Source organism: Rhinopithecus roxellana, chromosome 5, assembly GCF_007565055.1.
Source record: "Rhinopithecus roxellana isolate Shanxi Qingling chromosome 5, ASM756505v1, whole genome shotgun sequence".
Classification (NCBI taxonomy): Eukaryota; Metazoa; Chordata; class Mammalia; order Primates; family Cercopithecidae; genus Rhinopithecus; species Rhinopithecus roxellana.
Window position 1 is genome coordinate 160443983 of NC_044553.1, and position 21202 is coordinate 160465184.

General features: G+C 44.9%; 1 protein-coding gene across 10 annotated transcripts in view; it reads left to right on the plus strand.

The window, feature by feature from the left end:
- Positions 1-21202, plus strand: part of PPP2R5C (protein phosphatase 2 regulatory subunit B'gamma) — a 168760-nt gene that overhangs the window by 77454 nt on the left and 70104 nt on the right. For all 10 annotated transcript variants that reach the window (XM_010353637.2, XM_010353638.2, XM_030931400.1 and 7 more), the window contains one exon: positions 20106-20305. In XM_010353637.2, coding sequence (XP_010351939.1) covers positions 20106-20305 — 200 coding nt within the window. The remainder of the gene's footprint in view (positions 1-20105; positions 20306-21202) is intronic.

The following is a 21202-nucleotide window of genomic DNA, read 5'->3' on the forward strand; positions in this document are numbered from 1 at the left end:
TTACAGAGGAAATAGACGTGATTTCCAAAAATTTGAAATAATTAGAAACCATATTCTCACATTATAATGCAATAAAAATAGAAATAAACACACAGGCAGAAACCAGGCATCCCTGTGAGTCCCTTGGGGCGAGAAGAGCTTCGTCGCTCGGGCAGAACGTCCATGGAGCCAAGGACCATAGGCTTCGTGGAAGCTTTATCTTCAACCTCTAGAACACTAGCGCTCAGTAGACTCAACAAATCTTGTTAAATGAATAAGAGCTAATAATCCTAATAAATATGTTGAAAGCACTGTTCTAAGCATTGTACATTTATTATGTCACTCATTCCTCACAGTCCCTGTTTGAAGAAGGTGCTGTCCTCATCCCCATTTCACAGGTGGGGGAATGGGAAGGGTGGGCTCAATCACTTGCCCCAGAATTGACAGCTGGCAAGTGGGAGACTGAGATTCAGGCCAGGCTGTCAGACTTGGCTGTGTTCTCATGTGCAGAACCACTGTTGCCTCCAAATGCATGAAAAAATGAGATAAGATAATGGCTTACAGAGTTAACCTGTAAAGATTGTTATTAAATAAGAATGAAAAGAAATGATTTAAACACTAAAGAGGTAGAAAAGAACCAAAGTAAGTTGAAGAATTACTGTGTTCTTTAAAGACAAAAGCAGAAATGATTCAACTAAGGAAAAGAGAGAATGAAACCAAAGAGCAGGTTTTGGAAGGGGGTAGACAGCCCCTGAAGTGGGGAGAGTGGAGACAAGTAGACCTGGAGCCAGTGGGGTGGAAAAAGGTGAGAAATCATAGCGTGCAGGAAGTAGTAATCGTCGAAGGAAGGTAAATGCAAGCGTCTCGTGAATCTGAAGATGGCATTTGGTAAAATGCACTTTCCATTCCTGATTTGTAGTTTGTTTGCGTATTTGTTAACTTTTTGAAATAATTTCAAAAGCATGGAAAAGTTGGAAGAATGATGTAAAGAATTTAATCCGAATTTCACCCATTTGTCAATATTTTGCCACATTTGCTGCACACTTCTGTCATATATTCTATATGTTGTAACGAGCAGGCGGTCTTACCAGCCTCTCCTCTACCTTCAGGGCCCTGGACTCACCTCTTGTCCCCCTTGCCCCAGGCGGCTGTGAAAAGCAAAGCGCTGCGCCTCCCAGGCACATGATCTTCTGAGAAAGGAGGAGCCGCAGGGAAGGAGGAGGCAGCCCCTGGCACAGCCTATCCCTTGAGGGTCGCATTGTCCTTTCTTCTTGGTTGTATAAATCTTCACTATTTTGGCTGGGCTCAGTGGCTCATGCCTGTAAATCCCAGCACTTTGGGAGGCTGAGGCAGGTGGATCATCTGAGGTCAGGAGTTCGAGACCAGCCTGGCCAACATGGTGAAACCCCATCTCTGCTAAAAGTACAGAATTAGCTGGGCATGGTGGCGCATGCCTATAATCGCAGCTCCTTGGGAGGCTGAGGCAGGAGAATCACTTGAACCCAGGAGGCGGAGGTTGCAGTGAGCCAAGATCACGCCATTGCACTCCAGCCTAGGCAACAAGAGCAGAACTCCATCTCAAAAAAAAAAAAAAAAGGAAAAAAATCTTCACTGTTTGACGAGCTTGTTGATACCTCTAAACAGATTTTTTAAAATATATTTTCTCAAGCCTTTCTTGTTGCCCACTGTGTGTGTTGACTGTAACCTATCCAGCCGTTACCAAAGCAGATTCCCTGGTAGTACAGAACACTCATTTCCAGGGCCGGGCATGGTGGCTCATGCCTGTAATCCCAGCACTTTGGGAGGCCACGACAGGCGGATTACCTGAGTTCAGGAGTTCGAGACTAGCCTGGCCAACATGCTGAAACCCCGTCTCTACTGAAAAAATACAAAAAATTAACTGGGCATGGTGGCATGTACCTGTGATCCAGCTACTCAGGAGATTGAGTCAGGAGAATTGCTTGAACTCGGAAGGCGGACGTTGCAGTAAGCCAAGATCGCCCCTCTGCACTCCAGCCTGGGCGACAGAGCAAGACTCTGTCTCCAAAAAAAAAAAAGAACACACATTTCCAGAGTCAAGTTATGTGATCACAGGTGGCACAGGGCCTGTGAGAACAGCCTGCAAGAACTTCCTGCCAGTCCTCTTCTTGCCCATCTGTGTCCCTACTCCCCGGGCAGCTGTGGACACCCTGACCCGAGCCTGTAAGGCTTCACCAGTGCGCGCCTGGCTGCCTCCCCGCGTGTCCTCCGGCCCCATGATCCCACATCCTGGAAAGTGTAAACGCTTTACAAAATTCCTTGTCTTTTTAGTGCGGTTTTAGAAGAGAGTAGACTCAGATAAATGTATTCCATCCTCCATCTGTAATCATAAAGCAAAGCGTTATTTGTGATGTAATATTTTTTAAAGAACACCATGAGAAGCCCGACTTGATTTATTGAATCGTGGCACACAGGTCAAGTGAAATTTCAAACAGTTGACGATGACATTACCTGTTTGTTGGCGTGTGAGACATCCTGGACCCGGGGGGTGTGGGTAGTGAACAGAGGAGCCCATGAAGCCTGGCTCCCAGTGGCGCACTCGTCGGCATACACCCGGAGACGTCCGCAGTGTTCTCTCTGGGTTGGCCTTCCCTGTGTTGTTTGGATTTTTTTTTTCTTCTATTTTACAGTGAGCATGTATTATTTTTCTGAAAAGAAAATTCTTCAAAATAAGTTACACATGTTTACATATCACATTAGCCATCAAATACTCAGTTGTTTCCTGTAAAGACCAATGGTCACCTATACACAGAGCGAAAGATTTCATTTATAGGTTTTTATATGGTCCTTCTTGTAGTGCCCACCTTGTACATTATTTTCCTGGATTAAAAAAATATATATATCACATTATTCTCTTCTCTTTTCCTGTTTAGAGACCCTGTTGTATTTTCATTTTTTCCCCTCTCTGGGATTTGCTGCTGGCACTCGAGTTCCTGAAAGAAGCTTTCTCTATTCATAGTCTCAAAAGAACCAGAAAGAACCTCGTTTTTCAGATGTGGAAACTGAGGCCCAAAAAGGTCAAGCAACTGGTCGCAGCTGGTTAATAGCCGTGTCTCTTGCCTTTTTCGTCTGCTTGCTACTTTCTGGTTTTTATCCCCTTACCCATGTGAGCTTCCAGCAACACCTGCTGTGCCTCACTAAGATGTCTGTGAACTCACCAAACAGACTGGCTCCCCTGTGACCTAGTGGGTACATCTGTAATAATCGGATCTGGGGTTCATTCAGCCTCTTTCGACCAACATTTAAGTAGTTCCTATTGCACTGCCCGTTACAAGATCAAGAACAGCAAAGCACTATTGCTGTGCTGTTTATCAGGGCATATGCATAATTGTGTTATGCAGAACCAGACATTGTCAAATTGAGATTCCGCCTTTCATTTGGTACAAATTTAGTTGCTGAGTGCAGTGCATTAGAGGCCTGCTCGGACATGCCTGGAGAGGGGGACAATGTTGCTTCCGTTAGCTGCTTCCGTTACCATCGGGACGGTAACAAGATTGAGTTATAGATGCTAGTTAGTCACTTGATACATGATTAACAAAAAACAAAAACAACATTTTTTTTTTTTTTTTTTTTTGAGACGGAGTCTCGCTCTGTCGCCCGGCTGGACTGCAGTGGCCGGATCTCAGCTCACTGCAAGCTCTGCCTCCCGGGTTCACGCCATTCTCCTGCCTCAGCCTCCCGAGTAGCTGGGACTACAGGCGCCAGCCACCTCGCCCGGCTAGCTTTTTTTTGTATTTTTTAGTAGAGACGGGGTTTCACCGTGTTAGCCAGGATAGTCTCGAACTCCTGACCTCGTGATCCGCCCGTCTCGGCCTCCCAAAGTGCTGGGATTACAGGCTTGAGCCACCGCGCCCAGCCAAAAAACAACATTTATTGAGGACACGCTATATTTCAGGGATTTTTCTAAGCACTGTACATCTCTTAATTCACATCAACCCCAGTAAAGACAATTATTCCCATTTTCTAGTTGAGAAAACTGAGGCCCAAAGAGATCATTTTCTGCCCAGGGTCACTGAGGTAGTCAGAGGTGGAGCTGGGATTCCAACCCACGGGTTTCGTCTTTCTCCCCAAGTTCTTAACACCTTTGTTTTAATGCTGCTTCCTGTCTTCGAGGCTTTACAGATACTTGCTAAATGAAGGATTCAAAGTTAGAAATGAAAGGGGCAACTGTGCCTAGTAATGGCCATGAATGTTAAGTTTTTAGTTTAGCTATAAAACTTGGACCATAAAGAGCAAATCTTAGGAAGTACTGTATGTAGAAAAGTAGAATCTAGAGGACGGCCTGTGGAGGTTTCCCCAAATGCCACCACCTCTCAGGTCACCAAACTGGGCTTCCACATTGAAAGACATGGGGCCGGCTCGTTCCGTATCCAGACAGACACTTTCCCTCTGCCTCCGGACACCAGGCTCCCTGCTGAGTGGTCAGTCCTCACCTGGGGAGGTGGGGCGAGGAAGGGGGTTGCCCACGGTCACTGAGGTGGGGCGAGGGAAGGGGGTGCCCACGGTCACTGTGGTGGGGCGAGGAAGGGGGTTGCCCACGGTCACTGTGGTGTTCTTTTTGAAATGAAACCTTCCAGCCACAGACACGAAAAGCCGTAGAGAGTAAGGCAGAGGATCGCCCATGCTTCTGGGAGGCAGGGGAGGGAAGCACCTGTCAAAGGGGGCCCTTTGAGGCCAACTGGGGCAGTGGGACCAGGTCAGGGAGCAGGGCTCCAGAGCCAGGTGGACAGCCAGGAGGCTGGAGTCATGCAGTCCCTCACAGGCCACCCAGGCTTAGTCTGGGAGGCAGGAGCACCTCCTCCTTCAGAGACCACTGAGCTCTCAGCTCCCCATGGAGCTTCTTGGCACCTGATTTCTAGTGCCGCCTCTTGCGGCTGCTGTGAAGAGTCCAGCTCGTGGAGGTCCCCCAGAGGCCCCCTTATACCTGCAGGTTCCCCACACCAAACCCTGCTGTGTCAAGAAAACAAATTCAGTGGCAGCACAGACATGGGTAGAAAAGGGTCCACTGTCTTTCAACACTTACCCGAACACTAGAATGTTCCTCGTTTCCATGAATAATAAACGTATCAAATCTTTAGGTGACATATTCTTCCAGTGGAAAAACGAACCTTTTAGCTGGTGAACGTCTTGAATAACCTGCCAGCTGTATTACAGTCGTGTTACTTAGGGAGTGTGACTCGATGGACCCTTTGAGAAAGCGGTCGAAAGCCAAGGTTTCCAGGTGCAGCCTGCCCCCTCGAGTCCCCATGGAAACAGGAGGAGAGGGCGGGAGCGCCCGTGGGCTCTCAGTGGCTACTTTGCTTGTTGGTTTGCTTTCCCGCTGGTGAGCGGCCACTGAGCATCCTGGGGAAAGGGGAGTGAGGAGCAAGCTGGGGTTCGGCCCCGACCGGGGTGCTCTGCGTGCACTCATCAGGGTCCCCGCCCATGTGTGCTGGTGACAGGCATGAGGGTACTGTCCTGCGGAGCTGCGTGTCACCGACAGTCACCACCCGAGGGGTGCCTGCTTATCTTCTATCCCCGAATCATCCTCCAGATCACAGATCTGTGTCCAGCCCTCCCCAGGTGCAGTCCGTCCCCTGATGGCAGCGTGGCTGTGGTGCCTGCTCACACCTGGCATGGATAGACCAGCCTTAGCTCGGGAGGGCATGGGTGGGAGTGATGTGTCTTTTTTCTTTTTTGTTTATTAAAATACTGAGTTTTATTTCGCATATTTTTTTTAATCTCCCCACTGTTTCCATGTCTGATCACTGCTACTACTATGTCCTGTCATAACATTCCATACGTACTTAAAACCAAGCAGAGAGTGGAGTTCTGTCTTTAATAACTAAACAGGCATTTTGGGCTGGGCGTGGTGGCTCACCCCTGTAATCCCCGCACTTTGGTAGGCCAGAATGGAAAGATCGATTGAGCCCAGGAGTTCAAGACCAACCTGGGCAACATAGCAAGACTCTGTCTTCTACGAGAACAAATAAAAAGATTAGCTGGGAGTGGTGGCATGTGCCTGTGGTTCTAACTACTTGGAAGGCTGGGGTGGGAGGATCACTTGAGCCCAGGAAGTTGAGGCTACAGTGAGCTGTGATCACACCACTGCACTCCCGTCTGGGTGACAGAGCAAGACCCTGTCTAAAACAAATGGGCATTTTGGACAATATATTCTTGATAATGGAACCTGGACAGCATTTATCAAACACGGTAGGGGAAGTTCTCATTCTGCATTATAAAAAGGACTGCCACATATCAACTGTCAGAGATAGGAAATAAGATGGAACATTTTTAACTGTTTATTTTCTTAAAGAGACTTCCTGCCCTGCCAGAGATCTTCAGTAGCCCCCAGTCAGTCATCCAGAAGCCATTCACATAATTGATTATCTTGGCTTCCACTTTGAAAGAGAACCACCTTTTACTATACTTGGCTGCATTTTTGCTTTAATGTCTTCTGCAGAACTAGGTTCTTCTGGTGTTTTAGGAGTATTTTCCTGTTTTTTGAAGGGTTCTTGACCTTTTCTTGACATTGGTGACTTGGGGTCTTTTCCATTCTGGTTTGATTTTTGTGCATGATTGACTAGAGTATCTCGTATAGATTTCTTCACTGGAGATTTGTCCTCAGTTTCCTTCTCATCTTCATCATCATCATCTTCAGCAGCAGCAAACTTTACTTTTTTCTGCGGAACCTTGCTACCACCTCCAGGGGGAGATCGCTTTCCAGATATTCTGAAGAGTTTAACATCCTCCTGTCTCTCTGACTCTGCATCTTCCTCCCCAGCTACTAAGTGCCATCCATTGATATGCCTGGGCCCTGAACCACACTTCACCCACAAGGCCACAGGTGGTGGTATTTCAGAGCCCAAGGGAAGCCCTTGGCTGTACTGATGTTTTCAAAGCCGTGTTACCTTAATCCAACTACCTTCATCGTTCATTGCCTCTGCTTCAACAAAGCACAATTCATCCTTTGCGCCAGACCCTACTGTTCTTAAAGACTGTTCTTAAAGACAGCTGGTACTCATTTTCATCATCATCCATCTTAAAGTGGTCATCATATATATATATTTTTTTTTTTTTTTGAGTTGATGGGCAGGTGAGGTGGAGGCTGGAACACAAAGCAGGTTAATACCAATACCAGGTAACTAATTTGAATCTTAGAGAGTGGAGTGGTGGGTATGTGACAAGTTCGAGGAGGCTGGTAGCTTGCGGGAGGGGCCGGAGCGCTCTGGCACTGGTTTCTCTCTGTCTCACCTCCCCAGAGATTGGACACACGTGTACATGCACACAGTCCTGATATCGTGGTTTCTGGCATGTGACATGGTACCTGTGTTGCTCTGTGGCCCAGATCCCTCCAGCTCTGCGAGACTGGAGCTCCGGGAGCAGCCCAGGGCCCCGTAGGTCCTGGCACACAGGCCACATGCTCATTTGGTTGTGTCCTGCACCGATCCTCCCTGCTGCCATCCCTGTGCTGGACGTCATTTGCAGGAAGAGCCAAGCTTCAGCAAGAGTTCTTGTCTAGAAGGAAGCACTTGAACCTCCTCTGTTGGAGACATGGAGAAAGGAAGTAGAGAACATAAAAAGGGACTGAAAAAAATGTATGTGTATTTTCAGTGTATCTTTTTCACACCCTACACTGCTTTGTCTGCTGGTAAACACATTGAAGGTTCTGGAATCAATTTCAAGATGGAATTGAAAAGATACTATTACATCTTCTTGTCAAATGTTAAGAGCTGTTACTTTTCCTGAGATGGTACCTGCCGTTGTTCTTTGGGTGAATGAGCTACTGCATTGCTGGAGCTTCTGGTCACCAGGTGCAGTAATAGTATTAATATTCAGCGTTTCACCAGGCGTGCTGGTGGGAGTGGAAGGTGAAGCGATACGGGCTCCACAGAGCGTGTTGAGCATTTACTAATCAGTGCCCTGAGTGTCTGTTCTCCACAAGGCTTGCTAGAACTAGAGTCCTAAGTGGGAAATATGGCCTGTATCAGGACATAATGCTGTGCTGGATTTATATCTTTATTCCCAAGAGTTTGTCTGACCTGTCTTAACTTTTCCCTGTTTAAAAGAAAAGCTGAATCTTCCAGTTCAGCTAACGCCGTTGAATTCCTCTTGTCCGCAGCTGGGGTGAAAGTTCATTCTGAATGTGCGTGTGTCCACAGGAGATTTTACAGACGAGGAGCCTGAGGCTGAGAATAATTTCATGACTTTGCCGTGTTCTGATCTAGTGGAGTCTGAACCGGGAGTCCGTTTGCTCTTCCGCATGACTCCCTTTACCGAAAAATTCACCGAAGAGCTTTTCTGAGGAAAGCAGCCTCTCCTGGCCTTCGCCCGTTTCAGCCTGACCTCTCTCCATCCGGGTGCCCCTCCACCCCACCCCACCCCACCCTACCCCACCCTTCCCCACCTATTCTCTGGTAGAGGCTGCCAGTCTTCATGGGCAGAAAGCATGAATGAACTAGAATTTGGCTTCAACCACTGCTTTTTGAAATGAAAAATCTCTGCCTTATTAGATTATACTGTTAATTTCGTGAGAAAGGAAAGATGGGGTTGGTGGTAGAAAGTTGTGGGGAAAGTGAATATTACCCCTTTCTTCGTATGCAAGTAAAAACCCCAAGGGCTTAAGGTAGGAGCCCCTCAGGTTTGTGCGGGAACCCCAGCTTGGTCCTGTGGGAACCCCAGCTTGGTCCTGTGGGAACCCCAGCTTGGTCCTGTGGTCAGCAGATCTTTCTCTCCAGGAAAAATGATGTAACCTTGGTAAATGTGTACAACAAAGCTGGATAAACCACAGCATTGGAACGTTCATGGTGGATTGTGAGCCACAGGTTGTCTCTATCCAAACATGTAAATAAGAGTGTCAGTGCAGAAACTGCAGACCAGCCCCACGTTACCAAATTTGTACCCAAATGAAGTGTACCTGGCGGTACTGTTCCTTTTGCCCGAAATCTACCCACACAGAGTGGAAAGATGGTTTCAGCATCCCTGGTGACAGGAAGGGCTGTGCACTGGCTCTCCTGGTTTCTCATGGAGCCCCGCCAAACAGACCTAGCTGCAGGCAGCCACACGCTAGAACGGGGAACACTTAGGGTGGGCACGGCCTCTTCTAAAATCCCTTCTGCTGTCTACAGCCAGTTTGCTTCAACTCCTTCACATTGCGTGGTACAGACAGACAGACCCGGAGGGAGGCGGGGACATTGGCTTCATTTGAATGAAATTATATCCGTTTAGAAACCTGAGCAGAGTCACATGTGTAGGGATGCTAAGATACCATATCTCATCCCACCTAAGGCGCTGTTAATTGTAGCCCAAACCGTTTTTAAAGAATTACCAAAAAAGAAAAAGTGAAAGATGCAACTTGATTTTAGAAACATTAATATGGAAAATGTATATATTAGAATGGATAAAATAAGACACTTGCACTTTGAAATTAAGAAAGATGTATTGTAAATTTCAGAAGTCATCAACTGAGTTACAAACTGTGAGAAGATTAACCCAATTTTGAAGTTATTTAGGTGCTAAGGGTCAGGGTAGAAGTTAGTCTTGACATTTCGTAGATATATAGAAGTGCGCATTTCATTGCTGTGTTTATCGAGCTTTCAACTGGTGGAAGCTTGGATTTATAGAGTGAGAGATCCTTGTTACTAAAAATGAGGACTGGCAGGCCTGTACCCAGGAAAGCACGTCGGGATTGCCTAGAAGAGGGCTGAGGGCTGGGTTCGTGGGCTGTAGCTAAGGCTCCTCTCTTCTGAAGGAGAACTGCCTGCCTCTGGCTTCTTGGTTTCAGTTCCCCTGTGTCTCTCCTGAACAGAGATCAAGTTGGATCACTCATCTGCTTCAAAATCCTCTGATTCGAATCTCTCTTCCCACCGTACTTGTTAGACGTTTCGATCAGGGCACCTCTGACTGCAGAGATTCCACAGAGGAGAAATGCGTGAGAGCAGTTTCTCGGAAGACCTGAGTTCTATCTTAAAAGTTTATGCAGATGTTGCATTCTACTCTGATACAGGTGGTGTTCTTTTGATGTAAATATATTTCAAATTACAGTACCTCTCCTTTAAATTACCTGAATTTGTTTTCCTCAGATGGATCTGTTCATTCCGCAAACATCTGTGGCCCACTGCGTGCTGGCCAGTTTTAGATACCGAGGATAAAAACGGTGAAAAGACAAAAGACCCTCCTCTGAGAAAATGTATAATTAAGCACCCAGTGTGATTAATGTGGGGTATGCAAAATATAATCAGTTGTCCTCGTTTTTAAGGTGCTGTCTTTTGAGGAAAATTGATTTTCCAGGAGAATGCAGCCTGATTAATCTCTCCTGTAACTTCAGGCCCCCCGTGATTGACAAGTGAGTGCCTCTGGACAGTCCCCCTGTGTAATGCGGCCTTCAGTGCCTTCCCAGCAACTTCAGCCTCTCCTCAGCTGCGGTTCCTGTTTTCCCTGAGCCTTCATCTCCATGTCTCCCAGCAGAATTCATCACCTCCCATATTCTGGTAGTTTTAGGTCAGATACTGTGTTTTAATGTATCTCTGTATCGTCAGTGCCTAGCACCGTGCCTGGCGTGTATGTATGGGATGCATTTGCGAAAGACTTCCTAGTGATGCAGGCTGCGTCCTCATGGTTGGGGCTGCTCTGAGACTGTAGTTTTCTTTTTTTGTTTTTATTTTGAGACAGAGTCTCACTCTGTCTCCAATCTGAAGTGAAGTACAGTGGCGTGATCTCAGCTCACTGCAACCTCCACCTCCTGGGTTCAAGCGATTCTCCTGCCTTAGCCTCCCGAGTAGCTGGGATTACAGGCGCCCGCCACCATGCCCAGCTAATTTTTGTGTTTTTAGTAGAGACGGAGTTTCACCATGTTGGCCAGGATGGTCTCAATCTCTTGACCTCGTGATCCACCCGCCTCGGCCTCCCAGAGTGCTGGGATTACAGGCGTGAGCCACCGTGCCTGGTCTTGAGACTTTAGTTCTTATATCCCAATTGTTCCCCACCCATGCTTTAGATCTGATAAACATGTCATACCACAGTTTTTATTTTATCCATTTGCAAGCATAATTACTGATCTTTCTTTTAAGAGAGAATCTTCATATAAATAGGAAAAAAATAGAGATCACCTAGATCCTTATCTTAATTGGGAAAGTTTTTCAATTAAAAAAAAAATTCGAAGCTTTAATTCTTCAACATGAAACACTATGTAGAGGAACGTTAGAAACTGTGTTGGGGGGCTGGGCGTGGTGGCTCCTGCCTGTAATCCCAGCACTTTGGGAGGCCGAGGCAGACGGATCACAAAGTCAGGAGTTCGAGACCAGCTTGACCAATATGGTGAAACCCCGTCTCTACTAAAAATACAAAAATTAGCCAGGTGTGGTGGCGGGCCCCTGTAGTTCCAACTAATCAGGAGGCTGAGGCAGGAGAATCGCTTGAACCCAAGAGGCAGAGGTTGCAGTGGGCCAAGATCATGCCCCTACTCTCCTGCCTGAGCAACAGAGCGAGACTCAGTCTCAAAAAAAAAAAAAAAAGAGAGAGAGAGAGAGAAACTGTTGGGATTTCGCATGTGCAAGTGTGGCTTCCAGTCTCAGGTAGATCCAGGTGAGTTTAGAGGTCGTCGGTGTGAACACATCTAAAACCACGCAGAAAACGGCTGACAATCGTGCACCTGAGTGCGCCGCTGGAGCAGCCCAGGGATGCCCCGATTGGCAACAGTGGGAGTTGGGAAAAGAGAGGGAGGCCAGAGGGTGGGTGTGGGCAAAGAGACTCACATCTCACTAGGTTCTTTCCATTTTCATTTTTTAGCCATATGCATGTATCTTTAGCCTTTTTTTATTTGAAATATAACTTACATACAGAAGCATATGAAACAAAAGTGTAGTGAATAATTATAAAGCAAATTCCCACATAACCACCATTCAGGCTGGGCACCCAAAAAGCCCCCATAAGTCTTTTATAGTTTTGGGGATGCTTGTTTCTACCTATAAATGAAGTTATACTGAATAAATCCTTATCGGCCCCTTTGATGCAACAGTATTCGGTAAGGCGTATCCATATTGTGTATAGCTGTATTTCATTCATCTCTATCGCTTTGGAATGTTATATAGACTGCATTTACATGTACCTAATCCACCACTAATGGGCATTTGGTTGTTTCTACTCTGAGCTGTTGGGACGGTGTGCTGTGGACATTCCTTTACCTCAGTTGTGATGCATGTATGTGTGAGTGTCGTGAGGTGGTATGCCAGGAGTGCCGTCCTAGCTGTCAGCTGCGTGTATCCTCAACACCACTGATAATGCACTGCCCCGCCCATGGTGCTGTTCGGGCTCCAGCCACAAAGCAGCTCCTTGAGGCACTATTTGGTGTTGGCAGTAGTGGTTTTAATTTGCATTTCTCTAGTTATTATTGATTAGAGTGACGATCCCTTCATAGTGATTAGCCATTTGGATGTATTTTGTGAAGAACCTGGTTAAGACTTTTGCCTGTTTTTCTGCTTGTACTCTGAAGCTTTCTTACTGAGTTATTGGACATGTTTGTGTGTTCTGGGAATGAGTCTGTGGGTTATATGTATTCAGATAGTTCTATCCTGTGACTTGCCTTTTCATCCTTGTGGGTGTCTTGGTGAAGAAAAATGTTTAGTTTTAATATAGATCAACCAGTCTTTTAATGATTACTGGCTTTGTGTCTAAGGAAGTCCTTCTCTACTTCTTTCCCTATGTAAGACATTCTTCTCTATTATTTTTTAAAAGCATTAGAGTTTTGCCTTTCAGATTTAAGTCTATAACCCACCAGGAGTTTGTTTTTTTAATATATATGTATATAATTTGATCCAGTTTCTTCCTTTCTTTCTTTGTTCTTTTCTTTCCTTTCTTTTTTGTCACTGTGTACCTAGTTGTCCCAACACAACATGTTGAAAGGCCAACTTTTCCTCACTCTTCTGCAACCTGCTGCTGTCACAAGTCAGGTGTCGATTTATGCACAAGCCTGTGTGACAGCACAGAGCCTGGCTGTTTTCATTCATGAAGCTTTACAGGAAGTCTTGATTTCTAGAACAGCAAGTCCTCCAGCTTTGTTCTTCTCGGGGGTGTCTTGGTTAGTCTTAATGCCTTGCATTTCCACATATGTTTTAGAATCCATGTATTCAGTTCCACAGAAGTGTGTATTGGGATATGGATTGGGATAGCATTGAATCCATAGTTCAGTTTCTTACTCGGGTAACTGTTATCCACGGGCTGCTAGAGCAGCGTCAAATCAGTGGTTAGCTAGTAAAAGCTGCCCTCTGAGTCGGAGATGGGTGCACGTGGCCGTTCTCACTGCTCCTGTCAGCGTTGCTCAGAGGTTCTGGTCAGCCCAGTAGATAAGAAAGAGATGAACAGTGTGGGGACTTGCAGATGAAGGGAAAACCAGAGGGATTTACAGATATGTTATCAGAACGCCTAAGAGTTGAGCAAGATAGCTGCATATAGAAGTGATACTCAAAAACCATTTTTTCTCTATTGCAACAGCAGTTAGAACATTAAATGTTTTTAAAGATACCACTGATGATGACATCAAAACATAGCAAATACCTAAGAATAAAATCTGAAAATTAATGTTTCACACATTTTTGAAAGAAAATTAGAAGACTTTATTGGGAGACATTTAAAGAGAACTTGAGTAATTGGTGAAATAGTCCATGTTCATGCACTGGAAGACTCAATCCTGCCAAATTCTTAAGTTCTCCCCAGATCTGTATGGGAAATACAAAGGGCCACAAGCAGTGAAAACATGAGGAAGGACCAGGCGCAGGAGTCAACCAGACATCAAGTCCTTTAGGGCTCTAGAAACTCAGACTCCAGGTGGTGCAGGATGAGGCAGTGGCCAAGAAGAGAGAGAACCCTGCCTGCACAGACCGTGCTCTAGGACAGAGGAGACACTAGAAGTCATGGAGAAATGGTCATTTCAAAAAATGGCATGTAAATATTATCTTTAAAAACAAAATAGTACTGCTGAGCTTTTGTTTACTTGGTGGGGGAAACTCATCCTCTGCTAAGTTTCCTCATCTGGGACATAGAGGGGAATGAAATTTAATACATATTAATGACGAATCCCAAATTTGCCTCAAGTTGTTAGTTCAGCTTTGTTCCTACTCGCTTTGTACTAAGAATAAATATATTTGAAAGACAAGATGGCACTGTCGCTAAAGGTTGGCTCCTGCCTTTCTGAGAGCTTGAGCGCTTCTTTCTGTTTTGCATGAGATCTCTTGTCTGTGGACTCGCCACTTGCATAGACCTCCCCAGGACCCTGGGAGCACCGTGCATGGAAGAATGCGTGTGCGGCTGGCGTGGTGGCTCACACCTGTCATCCCAACATTTATGGGAGGCTGAGGCAGGAGAATCGCTTGAGCCCAGGAGTTCAGTACCAACCTTAGCCAACATAGTGCGATTGTGTCTCTATAAACAATTTAAAATTTAGCTGGGTGTGGAGGTGCATGCCTGTAGTCCCAGCTACTCAAAGGGAGGGCAGGAGGATGGCTTGAGCCTGGAAGGTCGAGGTTGCAGTGAGCCAGGATTATACCACTGTACTCCAGCCTGGGCAACGTAGTGAGACCCTGTCTCTAGTTAAAAAAGTAAAAATGTACATGGAAGCTGAGGGTGGTGCTTGACCTGGTCACACTGTGGTCTCTGTGTTTGAAACTTGGTTGCATCAGCTGCTTAGTGAATACTACCTGAGTGACCAGGAAGTACTTCCCACCCTTATGAGCCTGCACCTCCTGGGGTATCTTTTGAGTTGTCACTGTCTAGGCTGGTGGTTTTTACAGCTGTGTCTCCTTGCTCCATCCGGGTAATGTTTATTTGGAAGACCCCAACATCTGTGCAGCAGAAAGTCCTGGTTCTGCTGTCTGCCTGCAGCTGCCGTGCTGAAAGTTGGTCCTTTATGGTTTCTTGGAGCATTTCTTTTGACCACCAAGACTTGTCATGTAAATGTGAGCTTGGCTTCTTTTTTTCAGTTTCCTATCCACAAGCAGTTTACATGGTGCCTCTTGGTGCATAGTGACAATTTAGTGATTCAGCCTTACTTCCTCATATTCTGTGATTTGGTGGCTAAGCATGTATGTCACAGCTCTCACTCCCTTCTGTAATTGAGGTACATGTTGCTAGCAACATCAGTGAAGCTGGCTGTGGTATTCATCATTTAAGACTCATTTACAAAAGCCTTCACTGCCCAGTAGTGGTCTCCAAACTCTTCTGTCCACGCTTGCCTGGAAGCAAAAACAACCTCCAGCACACACCTCCACTGCGTCTAAATTCATCTATTGAGTATAGTATGTCATAATTTCTTGTTCTTTGTAGAAGAAAAAAGTATAAATAGACACTCTGCTGTTTTCTTTCTACATCCCAATCTTTTTTTTTTTTTTTTTTGAGACGGAGTCTTGCTCTGTCACCCAAGCTGGAGTGCACTGGCCAGATCTCAGCTCACTGCAAGCTCTGCCTCCCGGGTTCACGCCATTCTCCTGCCTCAGCCTCCCGAGTAGCTGGGACTACAGGCGCCCGCCACCTCGCCCGGCTAGTTTTTTGTATTTTTTAGTAGAGACGGGGTTTCACCGTGTTAGCCAGGATGGTCTCGATCTCCTGACCTTGTGATCCGCCCGTCTCGGCCTCCCAAAGTGCTGGGATTACAGGCTTGAGCCACCGCGCCCGGCCTACATCCCAATCTTGAGTAACCCCCAGGCTCACCCTGCACTCTGGAGACCAGTGGCCAGTGAAATGCATTCAATTCCTGTGCCTCCCTGACTGTTGGGGCCAGGGGCATGTAGAAAGCTAGACAGGAGTGCTCCCATCCTACTTTAAAGGACACCTTTGTTAAGCATCTCTATTTATCACTGATTAATAACAGGCTTCCTTTTAGTAAATACGTTTTTTAAAGAATAGCACATTTTTTTTTTTTTTTTCTTTTTTTTTTTTTTTTTTTTTGAGGCAGAGTCTCGCTCTGTCACCAAGGTGGGAATACAGTGGTGTGATCTCAGCTCACTGCAACCTCTGCCTCCTGGGTTCAAGCGATTCTCCTGCCTCAGCCTCCTAAGTAGCTGGGATTACAGGCACCTGCCACCACACCCAGCTAATTATTTTGTATTTTTAGTAGCGGTGGGGTTTCATCATGTTGGCTAGGCTAGTCTCGAACTCCTGACCTCAGATGATCCGTCCACCTCAGCCTCCCAAAGTGCTGGGATTACAGGCGTGAGCCACCACGCCCAGCCAGAGTAGCACATTCTTATCTCCACCTTCTTTCTGTCGTTTTTGGATGCCCTGGGTCTTTTCTCCTCTCCCCCTACAGGTTTTGCATGAGTATGTCCATGTATATTACTCCTGGGTATGATTGAGGATTTATCTTGAACTATTTGGAAATTGTCTCAAATTCACAATAACATGTTAATTAAAATAATGGGAAAAGCTAAAATGATCTATACAAGTATAAGGCGTTTGTAATAACACTTTACTGTTAAAAATCAGAATGCATAATGGTATAAAGTATATTCTTCCACCACCTCCACCCATTTTTATTTCCCAGTGCTACAGTCCTGTTAACACAGCAGAAAATAAGATTTTTAAAATATGTTGATAAGTTGTTAAATTAACTTGCATTCAAAAAAAAATATGGAAATATTTGATAAGGCCCAAGGATTCAGTTTTTTACTTTTGTACCCAACTCATTGTTACAGGTTTTAAAAAAAAAAAAAAAAAAAAAAAAAAAAAAAACTAAAATTCTTAAAAAAAAAAAAAGTAATGAGGTTTTTTAAATGAAAAAAAGAGCTCATGAGATGATTATCACAAGCGTATCTGCTTATAGTCTATAAGCAAAAATAGTACAGAAACACCCTGTCTGGAAGCCTGGGATAATTGAAATTCACTTGCCTTGTAGAACATTTTGGATAGAAATTTTATTAAAAACAGTGTAACTCTGCTCTTCCTTCTTAATTGTAGTAAATTTGCTTTTGTGTTTGGATGACAACTTAGTCTTTATTCTGAGTATCAGTTCCCGTGCAGTGTTTATAAAGCGAAGGATGCTTTTAGGGCATTTTGAGGCATATGAGTTATTTAACTCCACTCTGAATGATCCCAACATCCTTTTGAGTTTCAGTTCCCTGAAAAGGGTACATTTGGCCCTCGTGTCTGTATCTGCCACTTCATCGCAGCGCGGCCTTAGGCAAGCTATGCTGGCGCTCGTACCAGTGTCCTTGCCTCCAGATGGGGGTAACGGTACTGGCTTGGACTGCTGTTAGGAGGATTCGGCGAGGACATGTTCTTGAAGAACTTAATTGACCACTCCTTAGGAGCCAAGCTGTGCATAGCATGGCTCTTAGGGGGAACAGTGGATTCTCAGCTCTCCGTAGTGCCAAGAATGTGAGAATGCCAAACAGCTCCAAATACACAGGCTGCGACAACACACGTGAGCTCATTTCAGGTAATCCTGGCAAATTAGGGTACAAAGGTGTAGAATTGATGGGAATTGAAGGCAAGCAAAGAGGTAATTCCAAAAATGAACCTTTTTCATCGAAAAAGGCTGGGTATCTGAATGTGAAGAGTCCTAAACATTATAATGACGGTTACTCGTTTCAAATAGTTGCGCAGCCACTGAGTTCTTAGAGTGTTTAGGAATCAAGTTTTTGTTCTCATGGTGTTTTAGGATCCTACAGGCAGTACACTCCACTCCTGTGGTCTCGCGTGTGTGCTTCTGATCTCTGAATGCAGTGTAGGAAACGGAAGCGGTAGCTTCCTACAGAATGGGTCTGCTCAGACAGGAGAGTCTGTGTGTGTGCCTGTTATTTGCAAGGCTCAATGTTGGGCATTTGGGCATATAGAGAACTAGAAGACGTAATCACATGGCACCTACCCTCAAAAAGCATCTAGTTGGGAGTAAGAGGTACTAAGCAGAGAGCTAACTGTTTAAAGCTCTAACAAGTGCCAAATGACTTGCTCAGAGTCATACATCTTACCTAGGCAGTAAGGAAAGGCCTTGTAGAAGAAACCTCAACAGGAAGTTGACAGTAGGGGCAGGGAAGGGAAAGAGGAGTGTGGAAATGCTTGGCACCAGAGGAAGCGCAGGAGCTGCAGGAAAGCAGGAAAACCCCGCCACCCCCAGGACACTCCCTGGAGCGAGGCTGGCGTGAGGCAGTGGGTCTCAGGGCCCCAGTGCTCCTAAAAAAACTATGCAGGACCTGAAAGAGCACTCTTTATGTGAATTTAGCTATTGCTATTGACCAATTTGAAATTAAACTGGAAAAATTTTTAAACATGTATTTATTAATTTATTAAAATATAATAAACCTATTACATTTTAACAGAAATAGCACATTTTTAGTGATTTAGCCACGTTGACCAGTGGCTAACACTGGTGAGCAGTGGATCACTTGAGGCCAGGAGTTCAAGACCAGCCTGGCCAACATGGTGAAACCCCGTCTCTACTAAAAATACGAAAATTAGCTGGGTGTGGTGGCACACATCTTTAGTCACAATTACTGGGGAGGCTGAGGCACAAGAATCATTTGAACCCAGAAGGCGGAGGTTGAAGTGAGCCAAGATCACACCACTGCATTCCAGCCTGGGCAACAGCGACACTCTGTCTCAAAAAGAAAGAAAGAAAATACCCATGTTTTCCAAAACAAAACCTAATTTAGTGGTAAGAGTAGCATAGTTTTATACTTTTGCAAATCTCTGTAATGTCTGGCTTAATAGGAGACATTAAGACAAGGATTCCCCTGTCTGCTTCTGCATTCAGTCTGTTGCCATATATTGCTGTGGTGGAAGTGTGGGAAAACATGGTTGGGAAGGGAGGAGTATTTGAGTAGCCTTTTCAGATAGCTGTGGACATTTGCTTTGATATTACACCAGAACTTAGCATGGGTAGTTTCTTAAAGGAATCTGTAATGTGGAATCTGAAACCACATCAGTGAAAGCTGTCTGTAAATTTTATTCCTTTAAATCAAGTGGTCTCTTTGTACTTTGAATGGCTCTTTTGCTCTGGAATGGTGTTAACACTATTTATTCATCATTTGGAAAATACTTGTTCACCGAGTTATGCAAATCTCCTAAATCATTTTGCAAATCTTTGACACATTTCAGTATGTGTATCAGTCAGTCCCATTTATTAATATCACCACTGATCTCCTCTTCAGCCCAGGGAAGCTGTCACACTCCCAGTGGCAGATAGTTTTCCAGACTTCCCAGAATACTGGACAGTCATTCAGAGCTTGGTTTGAATTTAGCTTCATCCACTTGCCAGCCCTGCAGTGATTTTTCTAAACCTCTTTCTTTATCTCTGTTGTGCAGTCATAAAGATTAAATGACAAGAAAGTGTCAATCTGTGTAAAGTTTTTAGGATGATATCTGGCCCAGGTAAGCACTCACTGAGTAATCGTTATCGTTACTGCTGTTTCTAAATTGCCGTCATCATTAACGTCAGTCATCGTGTGGGATAAGCCTTGACTGTAGACAAGGGTGAGGGAAATGCAGTGTGCTTGGTGGGGCCCTAAGGTGCTAACTCTTTGAATGTTTGGAAGGAACATCAGTTTGGACTGTTACATCTTCGGACTGATGCCAGTTGCTCTGTTTGTCATCTAGCAAGCGTGGACAACCACCTGCCCTTCCCATGTTGTAAGCTGAGAGCCTGTAGACAGACATAAGGAGGCACCCTTCCCCCTCTGGTCTTTTTTACCCTGCCTGAACCTAAATCCTGCAGCTATCACCTGGTGTGAATGTGTCCACGCCCTTTCCCCAGACATGGACCTTACTGGTTGCCTCTCATGCCGTTGCCCAACACGGTGCCTGTGGTGATTGCTGCTCAGATAGTATTTGTTGAATGAACACATGTAGATGGAGTTTATTTCGAACAGTGCCCTCAACATGGTTTGAAAGACTTAAAAAGCATAAAAACTTCATCATACCAAACATATAGTATGACCAGCAACTAGCTGGTTTTTTTCTTTTTATTTTCTTTAAGGAATATTTAACCTTTGTATACCCCACCCCATCTCCTCTTTTCTTGAACCTCTACTCAAAATAAAAATAGAAGAAAGCTTAAATGTGTTTCACAATAACTTTGGGTTAAGCACTTTTGTGATCGATATACTTTGCTTTCTACTTTTCAGATGTTCCTCCTGCTGATCAAGAGAAGCTTTTTATCCAGAAGTTACGTCAGTGTTGCGTCCTCTTTGACTTTGTTTCTGATCCACTAAGTGACCTAAAGTGGAAGGAGGTAAAACGAGCTGCTTTAAGTGAAATGGTGGAATATATCACCCATAATCGGAATGTGATCACAGAACCTATTTACCCAGAAGTAGTCCATATGGTAAGTGATTGCAGGTTAACTAGTGTGTCCCGGGTCTGATTTAGAAACAGGACAGGCCAAGACATCTGAGCCTAACACAGTGCTACCCAGGAGAAGCATCCTCCTGTTCCAGAATTTGTAGTTGTACTTGAAGAATGAAAATTTTCTTTGTATCCTGGATTATAATGATAATAATAGTAAGGGAAGTCAGTTGCCTTCTAGGGACCAGTCTAACTGCTTTGCATTTATTAACTCATTTAATCCTCACAACTACCCTATGGGGTAGAAATGTTAGAATTTGTATTTCTATTTATTATTTTATCCTCTTTAAATTTTTTAAAAACGTATTTAACATTAATATACTAGTGCCTTTTTATAGTTCAGAAGTAAAAATTTTGTCCATCCATGTGCAGGAAAATTCTCATGGTGGGATGGAGTTGAAATATTGACAGAACCAAACTGGTGTCGGAATAGTTCTTGCTTATTGGCTAAGAAGGCCTCCGCCTGTCGGTGCTGGGATCAGGACAGCCCGTGCTGATTGGCTAGGAAGGCCTTCCTCTATCAGTGCTTCCTCTGTCATTCCTCTATCAATGACAGTGTGTCCTGACTGGCTGAGATAGTCTTATCATCCTGCAGTTAGTTCCCTATTGGTTTTTTTCAGCCCCCAGATCTCAGTCTTCTGAAGTGTCATACTTTACAGCCCATTCCTCAGTCAGTACCACCTGGAAACACCTCATTCAGTGCCATTACCACAATTTATTGTTTGACACTGAAATCCAGTTTTCCGTTGAGTTTTCTTGAAGTGTTGATATTTTATCTGCCTTTGAAACTAGTGCCCCCCACACACACTTACTGGGGAGTCAGTGTGGCTTAGTGTAAAATGTTAAATCCAATTTTCATTGAGCTCTTTGTTAAGTT